Below are 23790 nucleotides of genomic sequence, written 5' to 3'. Positions count from 1 at the left end.
AAGTCAACCGTGCAAACTATTGAATCCAAAAGGCATTGTCTATTTAATACTCAGACTTTCTGGTGGGACTCTTCAAAATGTCAGTCTGGCCATCCGCTCTCTCTGTCTGGAAGACAGAGGTCATGGTATGACGTGGGCAGAGACACCTCTGAAGGAAGTGAGTCATGTCTACAGGAAGGACCCTCTGTACTGGGCAGGGGAGGAGAGGAGGAGAGGAGAGAACCTCCAACAAGGTGTTGAAATATTTTAAGTTTGAAATATTTTTTTACGATGTAGCATCACGAAAAACGCAAGAAATCATGTGCCATACATGTAGCCTCCAAATCTCTCTCTCAATTTGTTTTTAATCAGTCGGCCGGACTAGTATCTAAAATGTAATTTGTGTCTATATTACATACAGTGCTTGCTGTTCTTGTGAGCGGGTATTGCTGGCAAGACTGCAACACACACCAAGCATGTGACTATGAGGAAATATGCCATATGTCTTATGAGAGGGGGGAAAGAAAAAGAGAGAGGAGAGAGAAAGAGAAAGAATGAGACAGAAAGAGTGAGAGGGCAGATGAAGGCAGAGAGAGAGAGAGAGAGAGAGAGAGAGAGAGAGAGAGAGAGAGAGAGAGAGAGAGAGAGAAAGAGAGAGAGAGAGGGGAGAGATAAAGAAGAGGCCAGAGGAGAAATGCATAGAGAAGATAGAGAGCGAGAGAAAGAGCGAGAGAGAGAAAGATATACAGAGAAAGAGCGAGAGAGATAGAGAAAGATATACAGAGAGAGAAAGAGAGAGGGTTAGAGTATGTAATGGAAAACAAGATGAGGAAACGATAGCGTCAGGGAGACCAGGGAGACCCCTCTCCTGTTCGCATCTTGTCAACAAGCCAGTGACTATCCCACTGGAAGGGAATACCGAGACAGGAATAGAGGGGGGAATTCCTGGCAGGAGGCAAAGTTTTCCTACAAATCTTCCTCAGTGGAACAAAATAAAATGTTACATTTCCCTAACCAGACAGGGAAAAGGGAATTCAGCAGATTACAACAAGATTAAAACCAGTTCTGATAATAACATAATTTAAACAATATTTGCACGCTGGGAATAGAGTAGATTCTACAGTGAGATGGTTAGGATGGATGTAAGGATTTCCCTACTACTAAGTAGTATAAGGATGTGTAGTGAGGTAAGGATGTGCATTATTGGTGCAGAAAGAGGAGCAACCCACAAAATTAGACACATTTATCACGATCCCAACCAACTCCCCCCTCTATGCACCCCTTTATTATAATTTCAATCTTTTTTATCATTCATTCGTTGCTGTCTTCCCAGACCCCCAAGCCCTTGATGTCACTCCCAAGAAAAAGCATGACCTCATTATCTTGGTGGCCCCTCCCCATTGGGTGTTTTCAAATCCTCCCAGGAAATCCCACAGCCAATCAGACGCAGGTCGAACCCCCTCCCCTCGCAATTGCAAGCTCAGTAAAGAGCCGGCATTAACCCCCTCAGTGCCGGACTCAGCCATCCCTGTGTTTTTGTTGTCTGCAGCTCTCAAGAGCAAAAAGAGCAGGGGAAAGCTAGTCTGTGCATTTTTAACACAGTAGCTGGTTGGCTGGGTTCAGTTCTAAGATGGCTGCTGAACGCTTTTGTCAATGGTGAACAGTTTTTGTTGTAGCACCGGCAGTCTATTGGTCTATTGAGCAGGGGCATGGCAGGTAACGGAGCTTTGTTGAGCCGTGTGGTGGCTGTAGGCTGGGGGGTGAATAGTGTAGATGGAGGCAGATTCCTTTGTGCTCGCTAAGCCCTGTCTCTGTCTGGCTTTCAGCACGGCTATCTATGCACATTCTGTCTGTCTGGGGCAGACTGGACTGGAAAAAGAGAATGGCCGTTCATTCTCCAATGTTCCATGACCACGGGAAAAACAAGACATGAGTGATGGAGGCTATCAGGGGCCCAACAACATTGGCTGTGGTTCTGTCCTAGCATCAGTGAATAGTCACTGTTCAGAGGACCACAATGCATAGAAGAAGTTGTACATCTTTTTGTGTTATCCTCAAAGATTTCAAATACAGTGTATCCACTTGTGCAGCTAGAGTTTTTAAATTGTCAAATAAAATCAATTTATCTATTCAGTTCAGCATACAAACATGTTGAGTCCTGGATTTCGGACACTGTTGGACTGATATAACTGGTACAGTGAATGAAAAAGTATAGGAGTGAAATAGTGAATACATTCTATATACATTGAGATAAGGGAGGTGAAATATAATTTCTGAAAGTCTGATTAAAGGCTTTTATTGAGGTCAAAGGTATAAAGCTTTTGAATTTGAACCTACATGTACATGTCCCCTTTCCTTTGCAAATGTCATCGTCTTAGATTAACAATGGAACGTTGCAGTCGGTTTGCAAAAATACTTAATTAAACTGAACTGTGTGTCCTTGGTTCTGGAGACAGAATAGAGACAGTGTGTCAGTCACTGACCTCAGTCTAAAAATGGGGGGGGGGAGAAATAAACCTGGCACCACATTTTCTCTATAATCTTTAAATCCACAAACCAGATGAGTTCCTGAAGTCGATCATTTTATAAGGAGCTTTCGGGCGAGCTAGCCCTGAGCCACAGCCATAACCAGAGCCCTAAGAATACCCAACTGCAACTGCCAAACCTAGCGATTGTACAACTAGATAAGAACTGTGTGGCAAGCTAGGCCTGGGCTAGGAGATAAGCCAAAAGCTAACAAAAGAAGTCATTTAAAATTTGCTCTATATTTAGGTGAGCAAAGCCAGAGAAAGGAAACAGACGGTGTCTCTGACCCCTACAAGCTCCTCAAGGACAAATAGAGTAAAGGCAGAGGAGGAGAGAAAGAGTGATGGAATGATGGACGATAAATTTGAGGAGGAGAGGAAAGAAAATGTTGATAGAGTGACAGAGGATGAAGAGGAAGAAAGGAAAGAGGGGAAGGAGGGAGCAGAAAAGAGAAGCACCCAGTGTCACCCCTTTAAGAGTCATTCCCCTTTCTCCTTTACTCGATATCTCTCCACAGAGTTCTGTCATACTATCCAGGTCTGTGCCCAAACAGTTCGAGCTTCTACTTTTAAAAATGAACCTTTCCAGAAATAAGTCTCTCACTTTTGCCGCTTGTTATAGACCCCCCTCAGCCCCCAGCTGAGCCCTGAACACCATATGTGAATTGATTGCCCCCCATCTATCTTCAGAGTTCGTACTGTTAGGTGATATAAACTGGGATAAGCTTAACACCCCGGCCATCCTACAATCTAAGCTAGATGCCCTCAATCTCACACAAATTATCAAGTAACCTACCAGGTACAACCCTAAATCCGTAAACATGGGCACCCTCATAGATATCATCCTGACCAACTTGCCCTCTAAATACACCTCTGCTGTCTTCAACTAGGATCTCAGCGATCACTGCCTCATTGTAAGCGTTCGTAATGGGTCTGCGGTCAAACGACACCCCTCATCACTGTCAAATGCTCCCTAAAACACTTCAGAGAGCAGGTCTTTCTAATCGACCTGGCCCGGGTATCCTGGAAGGATATTGATCTCATCCCGTCAGTAGAGGATGCCTGGTTGTTCTTTAAAAGTGCTTTCCTCACCATCTTAAATAAGAATGCCCCATTCAAAAAATGTAGAACTAAGAACAGATATAGCCTTTGGTTCACTCCAGACTTGACTGCCCTTGACCAGCACAAAAACATCCTGTGGCGTACTGCATTAGCATCAAATAGCCCCAACGATATGCAAGTCTCCTTCACTCATGCTGCCAAACACACCCTCGTAAAACTGACTATCCTACTGATCCTTGACTTCGGCGATGTCATTTACAAAATAGCCTCCAACACTCTACTCAGCAAATTGGATATAGTCTATCACAGTGCCATTCGTTTTGTCACCAAAGCCCCATATACTACCCACCACTGCGACCTGCATGCTCTCGTTGGCTGGCCCTCGCTACATATTCGTCGCCAAACCCACTGGCTCCAGGTCAACTATAAGTCTTTGCTCAGTAAACTCCACCTTATCTCAGCTCACCATAGCAACATCCACCCATAGCATGCGCTCCAGCAGGTATATTTCACTGGTCATCCCCAAAGCCAACACCTTCTTTGGCCTCCTTTCCTTCCAGTTCTCTGCAGCCAATGACTGGAACGAATTGCAAAAATCACTGAAGCTGGAGACATATCTCCCTCACTAACTTTAAGCATCAGCTATCAGAGCAGCTTACTGATCATTGCACCTGTACATAGCTCATCTGTAAATAGCCCACCCAACTACCTCATCCCCCATATATATTTTTTTCTTCTCTTTTGCACCCCAGTATCTCTACTTGCACATCTATCACTCCAGTGTCAATGTTAAATTGTAATTATTTCACCTCTATGTCCTATTTATTGCCTTACCTCCCTAATCTTACTGCATTTGCGCACACTGTACATAGATTTTTCTATTGTGTTATTGACTGTACGTTTTCTTTACCCTATGTGTAACTCTGTGTTGTTTTTGTCACACTGCTTTGCTTTATCTTGGCCAGGTCGCAGTTGTAAATGAGAACTAGTTCTCAGCTGGCCTACCTGGTTAAATGAAGGTGAAATAAAATTGATCTGAGTATTCATGTCTACTTCAAAAGGAATGCACCTGTTGGATTAGAGTGTATGATGTGATTCAAATGAGGAAGCTCCTGCACACAGCTTGCAAATGATCACCCTTATGAACACTCCTACCACAACTAACTTAGCCTACCTCAGTAACCCATAAAAGGAGAACTCCACCAAAAAACAATCTTTTGGTATTTGTTTCATTAGTCCATTGTTGATATAGTCCCAAAATGTTTTGCATGTCAGCAATCAAGTTTTCAAGATATATAACTTTCAAAATACAGAAATCTGGCTGGTATTATTAATTATTTGCATCATATGATGAGAAAGTGACAATGCTAAAGAGTGTTTACACAACATGTGTGAAAGCATGAAGAATAACTCATAAGCTACAGTTCACCATAGTATTCTCCAAAATCCATGGAAGACAACACACCCATTCACAGTCTTGTGATTATAGGACCCACTATTTATAAATGATGAACAATTTCCCCCAAGATGGTCCGGCTGTCGCTGGATAAAATGCGTACAGTATCTGACTACTCACACAAGGCAGCACACGCACGCACACACACACAAGCTGGAATCAGTGAACACAGGAAAGCCTCTCTACATCCCTAATCCAGTTTATTCATACTGTGGTGTACTCTCTGGGCCTGACACACTGCAAACAGCTGAGAGGCTGGGAAATCATGCTTAGGGTGGACAGGGAGTTATGACCAAAGTCAGATATGGGGAGTTAGAGAGACACAGGCAGAGTGAGGGAGAGTCAGTACTGTGACAGCCTGAATACAGTCAACATGTGTACTAGACTCAACAATGTACACTTCTGCACACTGGGTGAGTGGTAGACAAACAAACAGATTGTAAACACATACTGTCACATAAAAGGGACGCACAGTAGAGACATGGTCTAAGTTCATAAACACATAGCCTAACAAGCACTTCTGGAATAAGCCATCTGTAATATTTCTGGTCACAAAAGTGAGAAAAGCGGAGATGGAAACAATGTTTAAAAATAAGGAAGTGAAACTTGTAACGCGCCTAACATATTTCACAGACCCACCCAAACCACCCTTCTGTCAGGTCTGCAATGCTAACAACATGCTATCTGCTATCCCTTCTCCATCAGCAAGCAAATGCATCCAACTCTAGTCGAGTGAAAGGTATTCATGACTAAACTGCGAGTTGTTTCAATTAAAAAATGTAGAAATTCAGAAACATAGTTCATAAACTACAACCAAGAGGAACCAAGTACCCTAATGAGTCCACTACAGACCACACAAATCTGCACCATATAACTTCCCATCCTAGCCTTTATGTACATCCATCCAACAAAAGGACTTACTTCTGGCCCTTAATGCGATTCCTGTATCGCTGGTCCCTTCGTGACATGTCTCCCTTCAGAGACAAGACCTTGCTATGACAGTCAGGAAACAGGCTCATTTTAACAGCAGCGTATTGACACGATAGGCTATAGCGTAGAGGAAACCTGTCACTACAAACCACACCACCCCACAGCAGCACTGTCACAACCATGAATACCTTTCTCTCTTGCTGAAGCTGCATTCTGGGGCCTCTTTTTTATTTTTTAGTCACGTGTTTCCTGTCCCTGCCCTCTCTCCCCCAGCTTCCGTTGGGAGTGGTGGTGATCCTGTGACATCATAGCCTTTCCCATCCCCCCTCCTCCTGTCTGACCTCCCTTCATCCCTCTGTCTGCCAGACGGCTGGCCCCTCAGTCAAATACAACTAACTGGCTTCTCAGTCAGTTAGCTACAACCAGCTCCTCATATTCAACCACAGTGGGATAGCCTATACTACTCAATAAAGGCTCCCCCATCCCCCTAACTCATTCTAGTCATTTCCATCTCCTATTCCTCAAAGATGCCATAGGCAGGCAGAAATGTCATTTTCCAATCGATTAAAACCATTCTAACACACTCCCTTTTCAGTTTACCAACCTTTTCCTGCGACTCCGTTATTCCATTTTGGATGGAGGAGAGAGAGACAGAAGCCCCTCAGCGAATCAGGTGAGGGTTTAGAGGGAGATAACATTTCCTTTAGCCAATTAAGATGATCCTTGAAGAGGAGTCTGTGTCCTAATAGGAATCTTAACAACTCATGTGATCTTTACAAAGGAAATGGTGTCTCTTTGTTAAAGAGCTTCTGTGGGCAACCTTGTAGCTACCGCTGCCCCGAGAGATAGTGTTATAGGCAGGACACAGAACAGTCCAATCAGGATGTGCATACTGTTCTAGCACTGCTCCCTTCAGGTTTCAAGGTTAGGTGTCACACTTCTCAGTTCCTTACTGATCCCCCTACAAAAAGTCCCCACTTTTAAAACACAAAAGTTTCACATCAGTGGCATGGTCAGCAGGGAGACAATAGAGCCTAACAAATTTAAAATGAAGTGATTGAGTGACGTAAATAGTTGCCACAGAGCCATACATTACAGTTACAGTATACAATACTATATAATACATCATTATGTAGTTAAGAATTTAATCATCAGTTATGATTTAAAACAGATCACGTCACATGAGTCCCATTATAAACTGGGTGGTTCGAGATCTTAATGCTGATTGGCTGACAGTCGTGGCATATCAGATCGTATACAACATGTATGGCAAAACACTTTTTTTTACAGCTGTAATTACGTTGGTAAACAGTTTATAATAGTAATAACGCACCTCGGGGGTTTGTGATATACGGCCAATATACCACGGCTAAGGGCTGTCGAGGCACTCTGTATTGCGTCGTGCTTAAGAACCATATAACACACTCCCTCGGGCCTTATTGCTTAATTATACTACATCAGTTATATGGGAAATAACACACTGACATCTAAGGCCATGCAGCAAACAGCCTTAATCCTCGTTCTAGACAGAACACTTGTCTCTAAACCCACTGCTGGCATACTGCACCCCCCGTCACTAGGCACTTGTCAGACTGCAGGCATCAGGCAGAAGTGTTGACTTACTGTGGCTCTTTAACAGAATTATAGTCCAACAGCATCACGCAGTGCACGGTTCGATTCTCTTACAGAGGAAAACTTCAAGTGTTTTCTCTCTCTCCCCCTCTCTCAAAGACACTCTCTAACCTTCTCTCCTCTCTCTCCCCATCCTTTCCCTCTCCTTAATCACTTCATGGCCTTGAGAAGCTGTAAGCAAAGCGCAAAGTTGATTTCAAGACAATAAAGCTACCGTAATCTCATGCTTCGCTAGTAAGGCTATGTGATGTTAGCTTTCAAGCATTTCAGCTTGAATGAGTAAAGCTTTTATTTTTACCTTTTACAGTGTGTCTCTTTCACAGAGATGTCAAAGTCTTTTAAGGTGAGTCTAGCTGTTATAAATTGTTGTAATTGTAAATATTGTAAATATTTCGCCACTATGGCCTATGTATTGCCTTACCTCCCTAATCTTACTGCATTTGCGCACACTGTACATAGATTTTTCTATTGTGTTATTGACTGTATGTTTTCTTTACCCTGTGTAACTCTGTGTTGTTTGTGTCACACTGCTTTGCTTTATCTTGGACAGGTAGCAGTTGTAAATGAGAACTTGTTCTCAACTGGTCTACCTGGTTAAATAAAGGGTGAAATAAATAAATAAATACAAAATGTAAATACTGTATATGGCTACATACAGTGAATGCATCACTTTTCAAATCAAATGTGTAGACCTCACAGTGAAATGTTTACTTACAAGCCCTTAAACAACAATGCAATTTTAAGAAAAATACCCCCCAAAATGTAAAATAATAATAATAATAATAATAATTAAAGAGCAGCAGTAAAATTACAATAGCAAGGCTATATTGTCAAGCCCTGCCAATAGAGAGCCCTTGGTTCTCTATGGTGTAGTAGGTCAGGGCGTGACGAGGGGGTGTTCTAGCTCAATATTTCTATGTTGGTGTTTTGTATGGTTCCCAATTATAGGCAGCTGGTAATCGTTGCATCACCTATTGAAATTGAACTTCAGTTCATGAAAATAAATAGCTATCCAGCTACTTAACCCTGTTGCCCAAAGCTAACATTATAAGTAGACAGCTAGCTTCATATGGCTAGTGAGGCTCGACCCGACCGGGTTATGTGTTGTGAATAATAAAAGTATCTCTTTGAATGAGATGCCGAAGATTACAATCGGTGGAATCATGCCATATTTAGACTAGATAATGTTAAACAAGGTTGGAATGTGAAGCAATGAAATGGGGTATCAGTCTACTCGGTGACACCCACAGAACACAACTATGAAGAGTTTATGCAAATATTAGTGTTGTAGCTCTTATCGCGGGACTGTGACTGTGTGAAATCCCCTCCCCAGTCAGCCTATTGTGTGTATTGACATTCATATTACACTGTACAGCTTTACCTAAGGATTGGGGATCAATGAAATGGGCTAACAGTCTAATCAATACCCAATATATTTTTGCCCAACGTCCTCCTCAGAGTTATCATATCAAATCAAATCAAATGTATTTATATAGCCCTTCGTACATCAGCTGATATATCAAAGTGCTGTACAGAAACCCAGCCTAAAACCCCAAACAGCAAGCAATGCAGGTGTAGAAGCACGGTGGCTAGGAAAAACTCCCTAGAAAGGCCAAAACCTAGGAAGAAACCTAGAGAGGAACCATGCTATGTGGGGTGGCCAATCCTCTTCTGGCTGTGCCGGGTGGAGATTATAACAGAACATGGCCAAGATGTTCAAATGTTCATAAATGACCAGCATGGTCGAATAATAACAAGGCAGAACAGTTGAAACTGGAGCAGCAGCACAGTCAGGTGGACCGGGGACAGCAAGGAGTCATCATGTCAGGTAGTCCTGGGGCACGGTCCAGTTATCAGACTCCAAAACATTCACACAGTATTGTTTTTCCTCTGGAATAGTGTTCAATACATATAGGTTGACAATAAATGTGGCTCAATTCACAGTTGTTTCAGAGTCCCTCAGTAATAGCTACGATGCTAATGTTCTCTGGGTGTCACTGAGTAGACTGATACCCCATGTCATTGATCCACAATCCATAGGTAAGGCTGTATAGTGAAATAAGTATGCCCCCAATGCAATTCTAAATTATAATACATCCAGTGTGATTTCAACAGATTGTTAAATTAACAAATTATTGTCTTTTGTTGATTTCATATAACAACATTCCAACCTCATTTAGCAAGATCTATTCAATTATGGCATAATTATATTATTTGTATAGTAGAATTATCGTAATTCTACTATTTGTCATTTGCATCACTGTCAAAGACATACTTTTATTTTGAAGGCTAACCGTAAAGTCCACTATTGTGGCTAGCTTCACATAGATGGGTCCAATCACCATCAATCAAATAAGAACTGTCTTATAAGTAAGGGTTATTTTAGATGATGACACCTAGCTATATAGTTAGCTAGTTAACGATAGCTACTGAAACAGATTATGTTGTTTTGCTATGTTTTTGGGGAAGAACATTGTTTGCATCCATGAGCAAGCTAGCATTTTTTTAATGAACATCACTGTAGGTGCGCGAGATAACTTTACCAGCAACATAGCATACATATCGATGATAGTGTAATCAATGTGTAATAACTACGTTAAAAATGTATGAACGCATTAAATTATTATGTGACGTGCAGTCATATTCAGGTCCTGATTGGTCAAAAAGCTTACTTGACACATCAAATAGTGTTATTTGATGTGTCTATTTTTTGACATGCTAAGACCCAAATGGCATACCATTTGAAACAGCATAGCAAGTAAGCTGCTAGTGGCCGGAGACTTTAATGCAGGGAAACTTAAATCAGTTTTTCCCTAATCTCTATCAACATGTTAAATGCACAATCAGAGGGAAAAAATATCACCTGTACTCCACACACAGAGACGCGTACAAAGCTCTCCCTTGCCCTCCATTTGGTAAATCTGACCATAATTCTATCCTCTTGATTCCTGCTTACAAGCAAAAATTAAAGCAGGAAGCACCAGTGACTCGGTCACCAAATCCCGCCATGCCTTCTGACGAACCATCAAACAGGCAAAGTGTCAATACAGGGCTAAGATTGAATCGTACTACACCGATGCCGACGCTCGTCCTATGTGGCAGGGCTTGCAAACTATTACAGACTACAAAGGGAAACACAGTCGAGAGCTACCCAGTGACAAGGGCCTACCAGACGAGCTAAATCACTTCTATGCTCGCTTCGAGGCAAGCAACACTGAGGCATGCATGAGAGCGTCAGCTGTTCCAGACGATGGTGTGAACACAATCTCCTCAGCCAACGTGAGTAAGACCTTTAAACAGGTCAACATACACAAGGCTGCGGGACCAGGCGGATTACCAGAACGTGTGCTCCGGGCATGTGCTGACCAACTGGCAGGTGTCTTCACTGACATTTTCAACATGTCCCTGATTGAGTCTGTAATACCAACATGTTTCAAGCAGACCACCATAGTCCCTGTGCCCAAGAACACTAAGGCAACCTGCCGAAATGTCTACAGACCCGTAGCACTCACGTCCGTAGCCATGAAGTGCTTTAAAAGGCTGATAATGGCTCACATGAACACCATTATCTCAGAAACCCTAGACCCACTCCAATTTACATACCGCCCAAACAGATCCACAGATGTGCAATAGAGATTGCATCTCCACACTGCCCTTTCCAACCTGGACAAAAGGAACACCTACGTGAGAATGCTAATCATTGACTACAGCTCAGTGTTCAACACCATAGTGCCCTCAAAGCTCATGACTAAGATAAAGACCCTAGGATTTAAACACCTCCCATTACAACTGGATCCTGGACTTCCTGACGTGCCGACCCACGTTGGTAAGGGTAGGTAGCAACACATCTGCCACGCTTATCCTCAACACTCAGGGGTGCGTGCTCAGTCCCCCCCTGTACTCCCTGTTCACCCACAACTGCGTGGCCAGGCACGACTCCAACACCATCATTAAGTTTGCAGACGACACAACAGTGATCACCGTCAACAACGAGACAGCCTATAGGGAGGAGGTCAGAGACCTGGCCGGGTGGTGCCAGAATAACAAACTCTCCCTCAACGTAACCAAGACTAAGGAGATGATTGTTGACTACAGGAAAGGGAGGACTGAGCACACCTCCATTCTCATTGACGTGGCTGTAGTGGAGCAGGTTGAGAGCTTCAAGTTCCTTGGTGTCCACATCACCAACAAACTGGACTGTCCAAACACACCAAGACAGTCGTGAAGAGTGCACGACAAAGCCTATTCTAAAAAGATTTGGCATGGGTCATCAGATCCTCAAAAAATTCTACAGCTACACCATCGAGAGCATCCTGACCGGTTGCATCACTGCCTGGTACGGCAACTGCTCGGCCTCCGATCGCAAGGCACTACAGAAGGTAGTGGGTATGGCCCAGTACATCACTGGGGCTAAGCTGCCTACCCTCCAGGACCTCTATACCAGGCTGTGTCAGAGGAAGGCCCTAAAAATGGTAAAATACCCCAGTCATAGACTGTTCTCTCCACTACCGCATGACAAGCGGTACCGGAGTGCCAAGTCTAGGACCAAAAGGCTTCTCAACAGCTTTTACCCCCAAGCCATAAGACTCCTGAAGAGGTAATCAAATGGCTACCCGGACTATTTGCATTCTGCCCCCCCCCCAACCCCTCTTTTACACTGCTAGTCACTTTAACTATACATTCTACCTCAATTAGCCCGACTAACCGGTGCCCCCGCAGATTGGCTACCCGGACTATCTGCATTGTGTCCACCACCACATTGTGTCCCACCGCCAAAACTCTCTTTTATGATACTGCTACTCTCTGTTTATCATATATGTATAGTCACTTTAACCATACCTACATGTATATACTAGTACCTCAATTAGCCCGACTAACTGGTGCCAGTATTTAGCCTCGCTACTGCATATAGCCTCGCTACTGTTACTTTTCACTGTCTAATACTGTTGTTTTGTATTTCTTTACTTATCTATTGTGACCCTAATACCTATTTGTTATTAAAAAATTGCCCTGTTGGTTAGGGCCTGTAAGTAAGCATTTCACTGTAAGGTCTACACCGGTTGTATTCGGCGCATGTGAAAGAAATAGGATTTGATTATATTTTACTGGTAATGGCGAGATATGTAAATGCCAACAAAATAACTTTTTGGTTAGTGTGGTGTGTGTGTGTGTGTAACCTTTAGGCAAGTCAGTTAAGAACAAATTATTATTTACAATGACGGCCAAACCCGGACGACGCTGGGCGAATTGTGCGCCGCCCTATGGGACTCCCAATCACAGCCGGATGTGAGACAGCCTGGATTCGAACCAGGAACTGTAGTGACGCCTTTTGCACTGAGATGCAGTGCCTTAGACCACTGTGTCTGTGTGTGTGTTAATGAATTTAACTAGAATGCTTAAAAGGCTGCTAAAATTTTAAATATCGGTTATCGGTATCGGGTTTTGGTATCGGGTTTTGGTATCGGGTTTTTTGGCAAAGAAATTTTAAATATTGGATATCGGTATCGGCCTAAAATGTCATATCGGTGCATCACTAGTTAAGAGCCCATAAAACGGCAGCCTCCCCTCTGGCGCCATCTTAATAAGAGGTATTTTAAGATGAGTCCTCTGTTACACTGTAACAGTCCTTCTAGCTGTGTTGTCCTTGCTGCAGATATGAGTCAGGGTGTAGCCTGATGAGAGAAAGAGAGAGACACAGAGAGAGAAAGAGATAGAGAAAGACACGAAGAGAAAAAGAAAGAGAAAAAGAGACAGAGAAACAGAGAGAGAGCGAGAAAGAGAGAGGAATGTGCCTTATTAAGAATCCCTTACCAACATGAGACAGCATAGTGGAAAGGCTCTGGGGGGCTTTGTGTTGCACATCCTTGAGAAATGTACTTCTTTCAGCCTCGAGGTCTGGGTGTACAGGTGTTTGTTAGTTTGTGTTTGTGTACATGAGTGTGTGTGTGGGTGTGTGTCTGCACGTGCATACAGTACCAGTCAAAAGTTTGGACACACCTACTGATTCAAGGGTTTTTCTTTATTTTTACTATTTTCTACATTGTAGAATAATAGTGAAAACATTTTTTTAAAACAGGTAAATGATGATAGCATCATGTGTATGAAAATCATATACAGCATGATGGTTAAAAGCCAAATAATTTGACCCATGTAAAGAGACAAGTTACCATACCATGGTGTTGTTCCTGCAGAGTCATTTCTTTTTACAGTATACCTGTGGTGTGCATTCCCAACTTCTCAAGTGTCGAGTGCCACATACAAAACTCACTCCATCTACATTACATTCAACTCCATTCAACTCCATTCAACAAAGAAATCCAATTCACCCAAGAGCCAATTTACCTTAAAGTCCTTCCACTGAGGGGTATCCAATGAGTCAAATAGTAGAGATCCAATTCACGAGGGAGAACTGAAGCTTCAGTCAATGCCATGGATGGCGACCTAACAGACCAAGTACACTACTAGGAGGAATCTTGTAAACTGGACTCTATTATCAATTGTAACATAAAACGCCTCTCTCTGAGTTCTGGGAGTGGGGTCAACAGCAAAATCTCCTTACCGGTTTTAAAAACATAAATGAAAACTCAATAAAGCATGGTTCTGAACAGTAGGCTCCTTCACTGGCAGTGTTTGGGGAATGCTTTAGCTGCCCTCCTCCCAGGGTGCTTTGCGGGCTCTGGTTTCTCATGGTGAGCCTTGGGACTGCTGGGACATCCCCATGCTGAGAGAGTTGGAGGATTAACCAATAGGAACAGGTCACTCCATTAGAGCGCCACAGTATTTTCCCATTAAGCTGCTGTTATAGCTGCTGCTAGCTGCTGTTGTAGCTTCCGTGAACAGGGCACACAAACACTCTCTGCTGGCGCTCTGTGAGGACCATGGAGTTTTTCCAACCCTGAGAATCCCAACAGCCTCCAAATAACCAATTCCAGCTATTTTCCCCCCATTTGGTTTTTTTTCCTCCTCTATTTAAAAAAAAATCAAAATTGTATTAAAATTAAAACATTCACTGAGCATTCAGTTCTATTCTATTTCAACAAGCTGAAGGGACAGTGTGTTTTCATGATTTTCTTATGAAAACCTCTTTTTCCTGCTGTGTTGCTTGAGGGGAGAAGGGGGACGCAGGTGGCTTTCCATAGACATCTCCAATCAGGAAAGCAGTCTTAACACCCCCCCTTTTTCCTTTCCATGACAATCCCTTCCTCACTAAGGAGAAGGATCTGGGTCAGAAATCTATTACCTCCATATTCCAGACAGACAGGGATAATTAGAATGTGTGACAGCACGCATAGTAAGTACCAGAACACTAAGCACAATTGGCTATAGAATTGGTTAAAAAAACTAGCTATTCTGAAGCAAGCAGTTACTGTTTTTTTGTTGTGGTGGTATTGAACGGATAGGACAGTGAAGGGAAGACAGGAAAGGTAAGAGGAATGCAAGTCAGGTTACAATTTACACAGTTGAAGTAGTGGTAAATCTTGTATCTGACTTGTATGTCCCAAAAAGGTCGATGACAGTCAGATCTTCTCAAAATAACATTCGGTAGAGACTGAAGGATTTCTTACATTCCATCCACAATGGGCTCAGGTGTGAATTACATTCGGTGCTTTACCAAGTGTGAGATAAATGTGACCTCTTTTCTGTCCTAGCCTCTTCGCAACACACATATTATGAAGATACACACACACACACACCCCTACCCCGTCCCTTACCCCCCCACTGAAACTCAGCACTGTGGAGTAGCCAGATGTGTCTCTTCCTCTCGTCTCCGGCCCATCTGTATGCTCTCTGAGTCACACACACGCACACACAAACACACACGCACACACTAGTGCTGTCCCCGACAAAAAGAAAATCTTGGTCGACCGAGAGTCGTCTGTTCATTAAAACAATCGATTGGTCAACATTTTTAAATGTGTATTTTTCTATATATAGACACACCCTATGTTTGAATAAAATTAACTATATGTAGGCTACTGAGCTTGTCCGATGCTTTAAGCACTGCGATTAAAAATGAAGACACACAAATGATTAAAGAGGGAGCCAGAGACCAACAAGAAGAAAAAAACCTGTTCCTGACCTTCCTCCCCCCACTGCTGCATGCCTTCATAGATTCTGCAGTTATGCTCCTGAAGTTGCTGGTAATAGTCAGTGGTCGGCAACCTGTGTTCGGCAACCTTTTCCATTTTGGAGTGCCAAGTTATCGTACCATTTATACAGTTTTCATATGCACATGATTTTCATATGCACATTTTCATGGAACAGTTTAATTTAATTTATAATTAAGTCTTCATATCTCAAAATATATATAATGTGGTTAGTCAAAATTCTACATTAGACCTCCCGGGTGGCGCAGTGGTTAAGGGCGCTGTACTGCAGCGCCAGCTGTGCCACCAGAGACTCTGGGTTCGCGCCCAGGCTCTGTCGTAACCGGCCACCACCGAGAGGTCCGTGGGGCGACACACAATTAGCCTAGCGTCGTCCGGGTTAGGGAGGGTTTGGCCGGTAGGGCTATCCTTGTGTCAATGCGCACCAGCGACTCCTGTGGCTGGCCGGGCGCAGTGCACGCTAACCAAGGTTGCCAGGTGCACAGTGTTTCCTCCGACACATTGGTGCGGCTGGCTTCCGGGTTGGAATGCGCGCTGTGTTAAGAAGCAGTGCTGGCTTGGTTGGGTTGTGTATCGGAGGACGCATGACTTTCAACCTTTGTCTCTCCTGTCTCTAGCTACTAACAATTGGATACCACGAAAAAGGGGTTAAATGTTTTTTTTTAATACATTTTTTTTAAATAAAAATTATATAAATCTAAAAGTAACTTGCCATTGCCAATATGTAGGCCCTCCCGAGTAGCGCAGTGCTACTACAGACCCTGGTTTGATCCTGGGTTGTATCACAACCGGTCGTGATCAGGAGTCCAATAGGGCGGCGCACAATTGGCCCAGCATTGTCCTGGTTAGGGTTTGGGTAGTCTTGATACAACATTTTGAACAGAAATACAATGTTCATAAAATCTGTCTAAAACTTTGCACATACACTGCTGTCATCTAGTGGCCAAAATCTTAATTGCCCCTAGAATCCTAAGTCATATATTGTCCTTTATCTTGCATTTCAAAGATGGTACTATTTTTTTTATTTAAGTAGCAATTTGATGACTTGTTTGTTTAATTATTACAAGTTTTGATTTGGTGCATCGGTGGAGAGAAGACCACGAAGCCTCTTTTCCTGTACTATCTAGAGACACTTTATTCTGTTCCCTGTTGGGTCATCGGATTATGGAGGTGAGTTGTCTTTGCAATGTCTGACAGTGAGAAGTTTTGAGGCAGACTTAACTCATTGCCCAGAGCTATGGTCTTTCCCCCTGTTAGGTATAGCGGCGTGTTCCCACTAGGGGCACGTTGTGCATTGTTTGTTATTTTTGTGTGGTGATAACGGTCAGAGCAGATGTCTCGGAAGCACATCTGTGGTTCGGGGTTAGTTACCAGCGAGCTGGTTCCATCGTGACAGCAGGTTCTAGTGCATCAATACCCGCCGCAAAGCCACCGAAGACTAGGGTTAAGTTTAACAATAGGATTTGGGGAAACTCAAGTCATACTCATCTGTTTTTGCACTGTTAAATCAGCTATGTACTTGTTCTGTAGTCGATGTGCTCATTAAGGCAGTTCAAAGTTTGGGCTACTAATCTGTTCATTTGATAGCAGCATTATGGCGTCTATTGAAGATTTTGTCCATGCTCCTTCTGAAGAGTTGCTTATGCAGTTTACAAGAAACAGCTTTTGAAGTTGAGTGAGTATTTTGTTGAGATTAGTGACAAATGTCTCAAGGATACAGTGAAGTCGATTCTGTCAGCTATTTTGCTTTCAGCTGGTATTTTGAAGGCAGAATTGAGTGAGCCTAGTCCAGCTGTATTGGATGTACCAATTGTGTCTAGTGCTGGTTTGACATTTGAGCAGAAAAATAGTTACTTTTATTGTAGCTAAATCATGACAAAGATCCGGAAAGATTGAAGCAGGATACGGAACAAGCTAAACTGTGGTTGCAACATCAGTCAGAGAAGGCAAGCTTTCAGGTGAATTTTCTTTTGAGAATGGATACTCAACCTCCACAATGGGACGCTCTTCCCTTGGTCATTCACCGCCATTTGATGTTGCTGGTAATCTCCGGTTGTTGCCTATATTTACTGAAAAAGATCCTCATCAATTTTTTATGTTATATGAATGTAGCAGACTCTCGGGCTTGGCCTGATGCAGACCGTACTTTGATGCTACAGTGTGTTTTGACCAGTGAGGCTAAGGAGGCTAACTCATCTCTTAGCGCTACAGATGGTGAAGATTACCTAAAAGGTTAAAACTGCTGTCCTGCATGCTTACGAGTTGGTCCCTGAAGTGTATCGACAGCATTTCAGAATGTTGAAGAAAGGTGAAAACTCAACATGGGACTGTTTCTCACGGGATTTGTTAACTCAATTCATCGTCACTTGTTTGGAAGATTTGTGCAACCTGGTTGTCCTTGAACAATTTAAAGAATCTGTCCCTGATCGTCTTGCTACCTATATAAATTAGTGCATCTGAAGCTGCTGTTTTGGCAGATGAGTACGTACTGACCCACAAAAGCAGTTTTGGAGCATCCCGTATGCGAGATGGGAGTAAAGGAACAGTTCAAGTGGATTTCGATCGGCAAATTCCTTTGGTTCTGGTAATGACATATCCATCTAGATCCGAACGTGGTTCATGTGGACAGAATGATGTAAGTAAAATCTGTAATTATTGTCAAGGTAAAGGCCACTGGAAGAACGAATGTCCTGTCCTTTGGTAAAATGGTCAGCAGATTGGCCAGAACAAATTTAAAACCTGTGTAACGACATTCGTCTGTTGTAAGAAGAGTCAGACCGAAATGCAGCATGTAGGTTACTCATGACTTTAATGAAATATATCGCGGTACATGAAATAACTGAATAAAAACAAAAAAAAACAAACGGAACGTGAAACCTATTACAGCCTATCTGGTGAACACTACACAGAGACAGGAACAAACACCCACAAAATACAATGCGAACTCAGGCTACCTAAATACGGTTCCCAATCCGAGACAACGAGAATCACTTGACTCCAATTGAGAATCGCCTCAGGCAGCCAAGCCTAACTAGACACACCCCTAATCATACACAATCCCAATTAATACAAACCCCAATACGAAACACAACATATAAACCCATGTCACACCCTGGCCTACCCAAACATATACCAAAACCACAAAATACAATGACCAAGGCGTGACAACCTGTTGCGTTAGCTGGGCCTGTTCCTCATGTTAATTCAGTTGCGCAAGCTCAAGAATTGTCCAAACGTTTTAGTACTGATTATACGCAGTTTGTCACAGAGGGCTATGTTTCACTATTGGGAAGTGATGTGCAAGTGCCAGTAAAGATTCTGCGAGACACTGGTGTCTCTGAATCGTTTGTTTTGGAGTCTGTTCTGCCTTTTTCTCTGGAGACAGATACAGGCCAGTCCCGCGACAACCTATTCCTGTTACAGGCCAGCCATTTGAGCATTTGATTATTGATTGTGTTGGACCCTTAAAGAAGTATCACAAGAGAGCACTGGATTCAGTCCTAATGACCTTGTTTTTTGATCATACTCTGCGTGGTCCCTTAACCTCTTGCTTCTACCTGGCACGCAGGCGTCCCATCTAGAGCTCTGGAAATGCAAATGCGCTACGCTAAATGCTAATAGTATTAGTTAAAACTCAAACGTTCATTAAAATACACATGCAGGGTATTGAATTAAATCTACACTCGTTGTGAATCCAGGCAACAAGTCAGATTTTTAAAATGCTTTTCGGCGAAAGCATGAGAAGCTATTATCTGATAGCATGTAACACCACAAAAGACCCGCAGGGGACGTAAACAAAATAATTAGCATATTCGGCGCTACACAAACCGCACAATAAAATATAAAACATTGATTACCTTTGACCATCTTCTTTGTTGGCACTCCTAGATGTCCCATAATCACTATTGTTTTTTTTTCTTCGATTAAATCGGTCCATATATAGCCTAGATATCGTTCTATGTAGACTGTGTGATAAATGAAAAAAAATAGCGTTTCATAACGTAACGTCATTTTTTTTAATTCAAAAAGTCGACGATAAACTTTCACAAAACACTTCGAAATACTTTTGTAATGCAACTTTAGGTATTAGTAAACGTTAATAAGCGATCAAATTAATCACGAGACGTAGTGTTTTCTATAGGGATCCATCTTGAAATACTGTCCGTCTATTTCTCAACCAAAATATCCGGTCGGAGACCGGAAGAAATGGGCTGTCACTTGTTCGTTTGACCAAGAAACAAATCCTAGGCAAATGACAAGACTGTTGACATCGTGTGGAAGCTGTAGGTACTGCAACCTCAGCCATATTTAATGTCGTTCGCCCATAACAATGGGTTGAAGCGGCGGATGGATATATTTTTCCACTTTCAGTGATCAGATTTTCCTGCACTTTTCAATGAAACGCACGTTATGTTAAAGCCACAGCCGTGATTTAACCAGTTTTATAAACGTCTGAGTGTTTTCTATCCACACATACTAATCATATGCATATACTATATTCCTGGCATGAGTAGCAGGGCGCTGAAATGTTGCGAGATTTTTAACAGAATGTTCGAAAAAGTAGGGGGTAAGCTTAACAGGTTAAAGGATAACTCCTTAAATGAGGATTAGAAGGTGGTTGAGCCTCCCCCAAATAAGTGTTATATGTTAGTGGTTTCTGACACAGGTTGTATGCAGCTTGTGAAATGGCTTAAGAAAAACTATAATCCTTTCAGGTGAGGATGATGAAAAGGTTGTTTGACCGGCGAGCTGAGCCGTGACAATTTAGTGAGACCAAAATGGAGCTCTTTGAATACTTATTTCCCTCATTAAAATGCAAATCAATTTATAACATTTTTGACATGCGTTTTTCTGGATTTTTTGTTGTTGCTATTCTGACTCTCACTGTTCAAATAAACCTACCATTAAATTATAGACTGATCATTTCTTTGTCAGTGGGCAAATGTACAAAATCAGCAGGATTTCAAATACTTTTTTTCCCTCACTGTACGTCCCTTGGACTTAAGTACATGCTAAAGTACATTAAGTGTATGATTAAGTACATGCTAGTTAATGATATCGCTGTTCCATCATTCTCCAGTTAGGCCTCCCCATGTCTCTTGGTGAACAAGTCAGATGGTTCTTAGATTTTGCACTGACTACCGGAAGGTTAAGTGTAACAACCTGACTGTTACCCACTCTCAAGGATGGAAGATTGTGTTGACCAGGTTGGTTCTGCCCAGTGTGTCAGCAAGTTTGATTTGCGGAAGGGTTACTGGCAGGTGCCTTTGTCATCAAGAGCTTGTGAAATATGTTTTTATTACTCCTTCAGGTCTTTTCTCCTATACAGTCATGAGTTCTGGCCTACGCAATGTTCCTGCTACGTTTCAGAGTCTTATGAATATGGTGAACTCTGGCCTTTAAAGCTGTGCTGTTTATCTAGATGATGTGGTTGTTTAAAGTGACACTTGGGAGTGACATCTGGTGCGGATACGGACTCTGAGTGTTTAGCTGATGCCTGCCCCACTGTGAACATAGCCAAATGTGAGTTTGCCCAGGCAACAGTGACCTACCTCGGCAGAGTGGTCGGGCAGGGTCGTGTTGTCCTGGTGCGGGCTAAAGTGGCCGCTATCGACCTGTTTCACCGCCCACCACCAAGAAGGAGCTGCAACGCTTCCTAGGTATGGTTGAGGATTATCGGGGGTTTTGCTGCAACTTCTCCACAGTTGTAGCACCTCTGACTGATCTGTTGAAGAAGAGGGCTGATTTCATTTGGTCTTCCTGCTGAGTGCCTTTGAAAATGTGAAACTGCTTCTTAGCTCTGACCCTGTGTTGGCTGCCCCACGATTGGAACAGCCTTTCAGCCTATATGTGGATGCCGGTAATGTGGGGGCAGGTGCTGTGTTGCTTCAAGCAGATGGAGGTGTTGAACATCCTGTTAGCTATTTCTCCCAAACGTTTAACAGCTGTCAGTTGAATTATTCAGTGGGGTAGGAGCCCCTTGCCTTAATCTGGGCGTTGCAGCATTTTGAGGTATATGTGGGGTCGGGTGTGGTCCCTATTGTGGTTTACAATGACCACAACCTCTTTCCTGCACACCATGCTTTCCCAAACCGCAGGACTATGCGCTGGTGTTTGTTCCTGCAGGGCAATAAATTGCAATGTCCGTACTGTGAGACGCCTAAGACAGCGCTACAGGGGGAAAGGACGGACAGCTGATCGTCCTCGCAGTGGCAGACCACGTGTAACAACACCTGCACAGGATCGGTACATCCGAACAACACACCTGCGGGACAGGTACAGGATGGCAACAACAACTGCCCGAGTTACACCAGGAACGCACAATCCATCAGTGCTCAGACTGTCCGCAATAAGCTGAGAGAGGCTGGACTGAGGGCTTGTAGGCCTGTTGTAAGGCAGGTCCTTACCAGACATCAACGGCAACAACGTCACCTATGGGCACAAACCCACCGTCGCTGGACCAGACAGGACTGGCAAAAGGTGCTCTTCACTGATGAGTCGCGGTTTAGTCTCATCAGGGGTGATGTTGGATTCTCGTTTATCGTCAAAGGAATGAGCGTTACACTGAGGCCTGTACTCTGGAGCGGGATCAATTTGGAGGTGGAGGGTCTGTCATGGTCTGGGGCGGTGTGTTACACCATCATTGGACTGAGCTGGTTGTCATTGCAGGCAATCTCAACGCTGTGCGTTACAGGGAAGACATCCTCCTCCCTCATGTGGTACCCTTCCTGCAGGCTCATCTTGACATGACCCTCCAGCATGAAAATGCCACCAGCCATACTGCTCATTCTGTGCGTGATTTCCTGCAAGACAGGAATGTCAGTGATCTACCATGGCCAGCAAAGAGCCCGGATCTCAATCCCATTGAGCACGTCTGGGACCTGTTGGATCAGAGGGTGAGGGCCACAGAAATGTCTGGGAACCTGCAGGGGCATTGGTGGAAGAGTGGGGTAACATCTCACAGCAAGAACTGGCAAATCTGGTGCAGTGCATGAGGAGGAGATGCACTGCAGTACTTAACCTCGCTGGACGCTAGCGTCCCACCTCAACCACAGCCAGTGAAATTGCAGGGCGCAAAATTCAAAACAACAGAAATCTTATAATTACAATTCCTCAAATATTATACACCATTTTAAAGACAAACTTCTTGTAAATCCAACCACAGTGTCCAATTTCAAAAAGGCTTTACGGAGAAAGCACACCATGCGATTATGTTAGGTCAGCGCCTTGTCACAGAAAACCATACAGCCATTTTCCAGCCAAGGAGAGGGCTCACAAAAGTCAGAAATAGCGATTAAATTCATCACTAACCTTAGATGATCTTCATCTGGTGGCACTCCCAGGTCTCCATGTTAGACAATAAATGTTTGTTTTGTTCCATAATCTTTATGTCCAAAAACCTCAGTTGAAATTGGCGAGTTATGTACAGTAATCATTGTCTCAAACAAACATCCGGTGAAAATGCAGAGAGCCACATCAAATTACAGAAATACTCATCATAAACATTGATGAAAGATACAAGTGTTTAACATACATTTAAAGATAAACTTCTCCTTAATGCAAGCGCTGTGTCAGATTTCAAAAAGGCATTACCGCGAAAGCACACTATGCGAATATGTTAGGTCAGCGCCTAGCCACAAAACTATACAGCCATTTTCCAAACCAAGGAGAAGTGTCTCAAAAGTCAGAAATAGCGTTACAATTAATCACTTACCTTTGATGATCTTCATCTGCTGGCACTCCCAGGTCTCCATGTTAGACAATAAATGTTTGTTTTGTTCGATGTCCCTCTTTATGTCCAAAAACCTCCGTTTTGTTGGTGCGTTTAGTTCAGAAATCCAAAAGGCACAATGCGCGCTCTCAACATCAAGACGAAAAGTTTTAAAAGTACAATAAAAGTTAACAGAAACATGTCAAACGATGTTTAAAATCAATCCTCAGGTTGTTTTTTGTCATAAATAATCAATCATTTTTCAACCGGACAAAAGCTTCGTCAATAGAAAATGAGAGACAAGAAAGGCGTGTTCCCGATCTACTGGCCTCTCATTGAAAGTACTGTATCTCCCTCATTTATTATTATTATTATTATTTTTGCAGA

The 23790-nt window shown here is 43.0% G+C and overlaps 1 protein-coding gene across 2 annotated transcripts in view; it reads right to left on the bottom strand.

Moving 5' to 3' along the window:
* The window catches only part of LOC123992784 (LIM domain kinase 1-like), an 84142-nt gene that overhangs the window by 54188 nt on the left and 6164 nt on the right, over positions 1 to 23790 (bottom strand). Inside the window, exon 1 of one of the 2 annotated variants that reach the window (XM_046294305.1) lies at positions 5944 to 6118. The exons of the other annotated variant lie outside the window; for it this stretch is intronic. Within the exon in view, the coding sequence (XP_046150261.1) occupies positions 5944 to 6041 (98 nt within the window). The 5' untranslated portion in view covers positions 6042 to 6118. Of the gene's footprint in view, positions 1 to 5943; positions 6119 to 23790 lie in introns of those variants that run through there. 2 annotated transcript variants of the gene reach the window in all.

The sequence above is a fragment of the Oncorhynchus gorbuscha genome, linkage group LG13, assembly GCF_021184085.1.
Source record: "Oncorhynchus gorbuscha isolate QuinsamMale2020 ecotype Even-year linkage group LG13, OgorEven_v1.0, whole genome shotgun sequence".
NCBI lineage: Eukaryota > Metazoa > Chordata > Actinopteri > Salmoniformes > Salmonidae > Oncorhynchus > Oncorhynchus gorbuscha.
The sequence above is the reverse complement of the archived record's forward strand: the minus strand, read 5'-3'. Positions and strand labels throughout refer to the sequence as shown.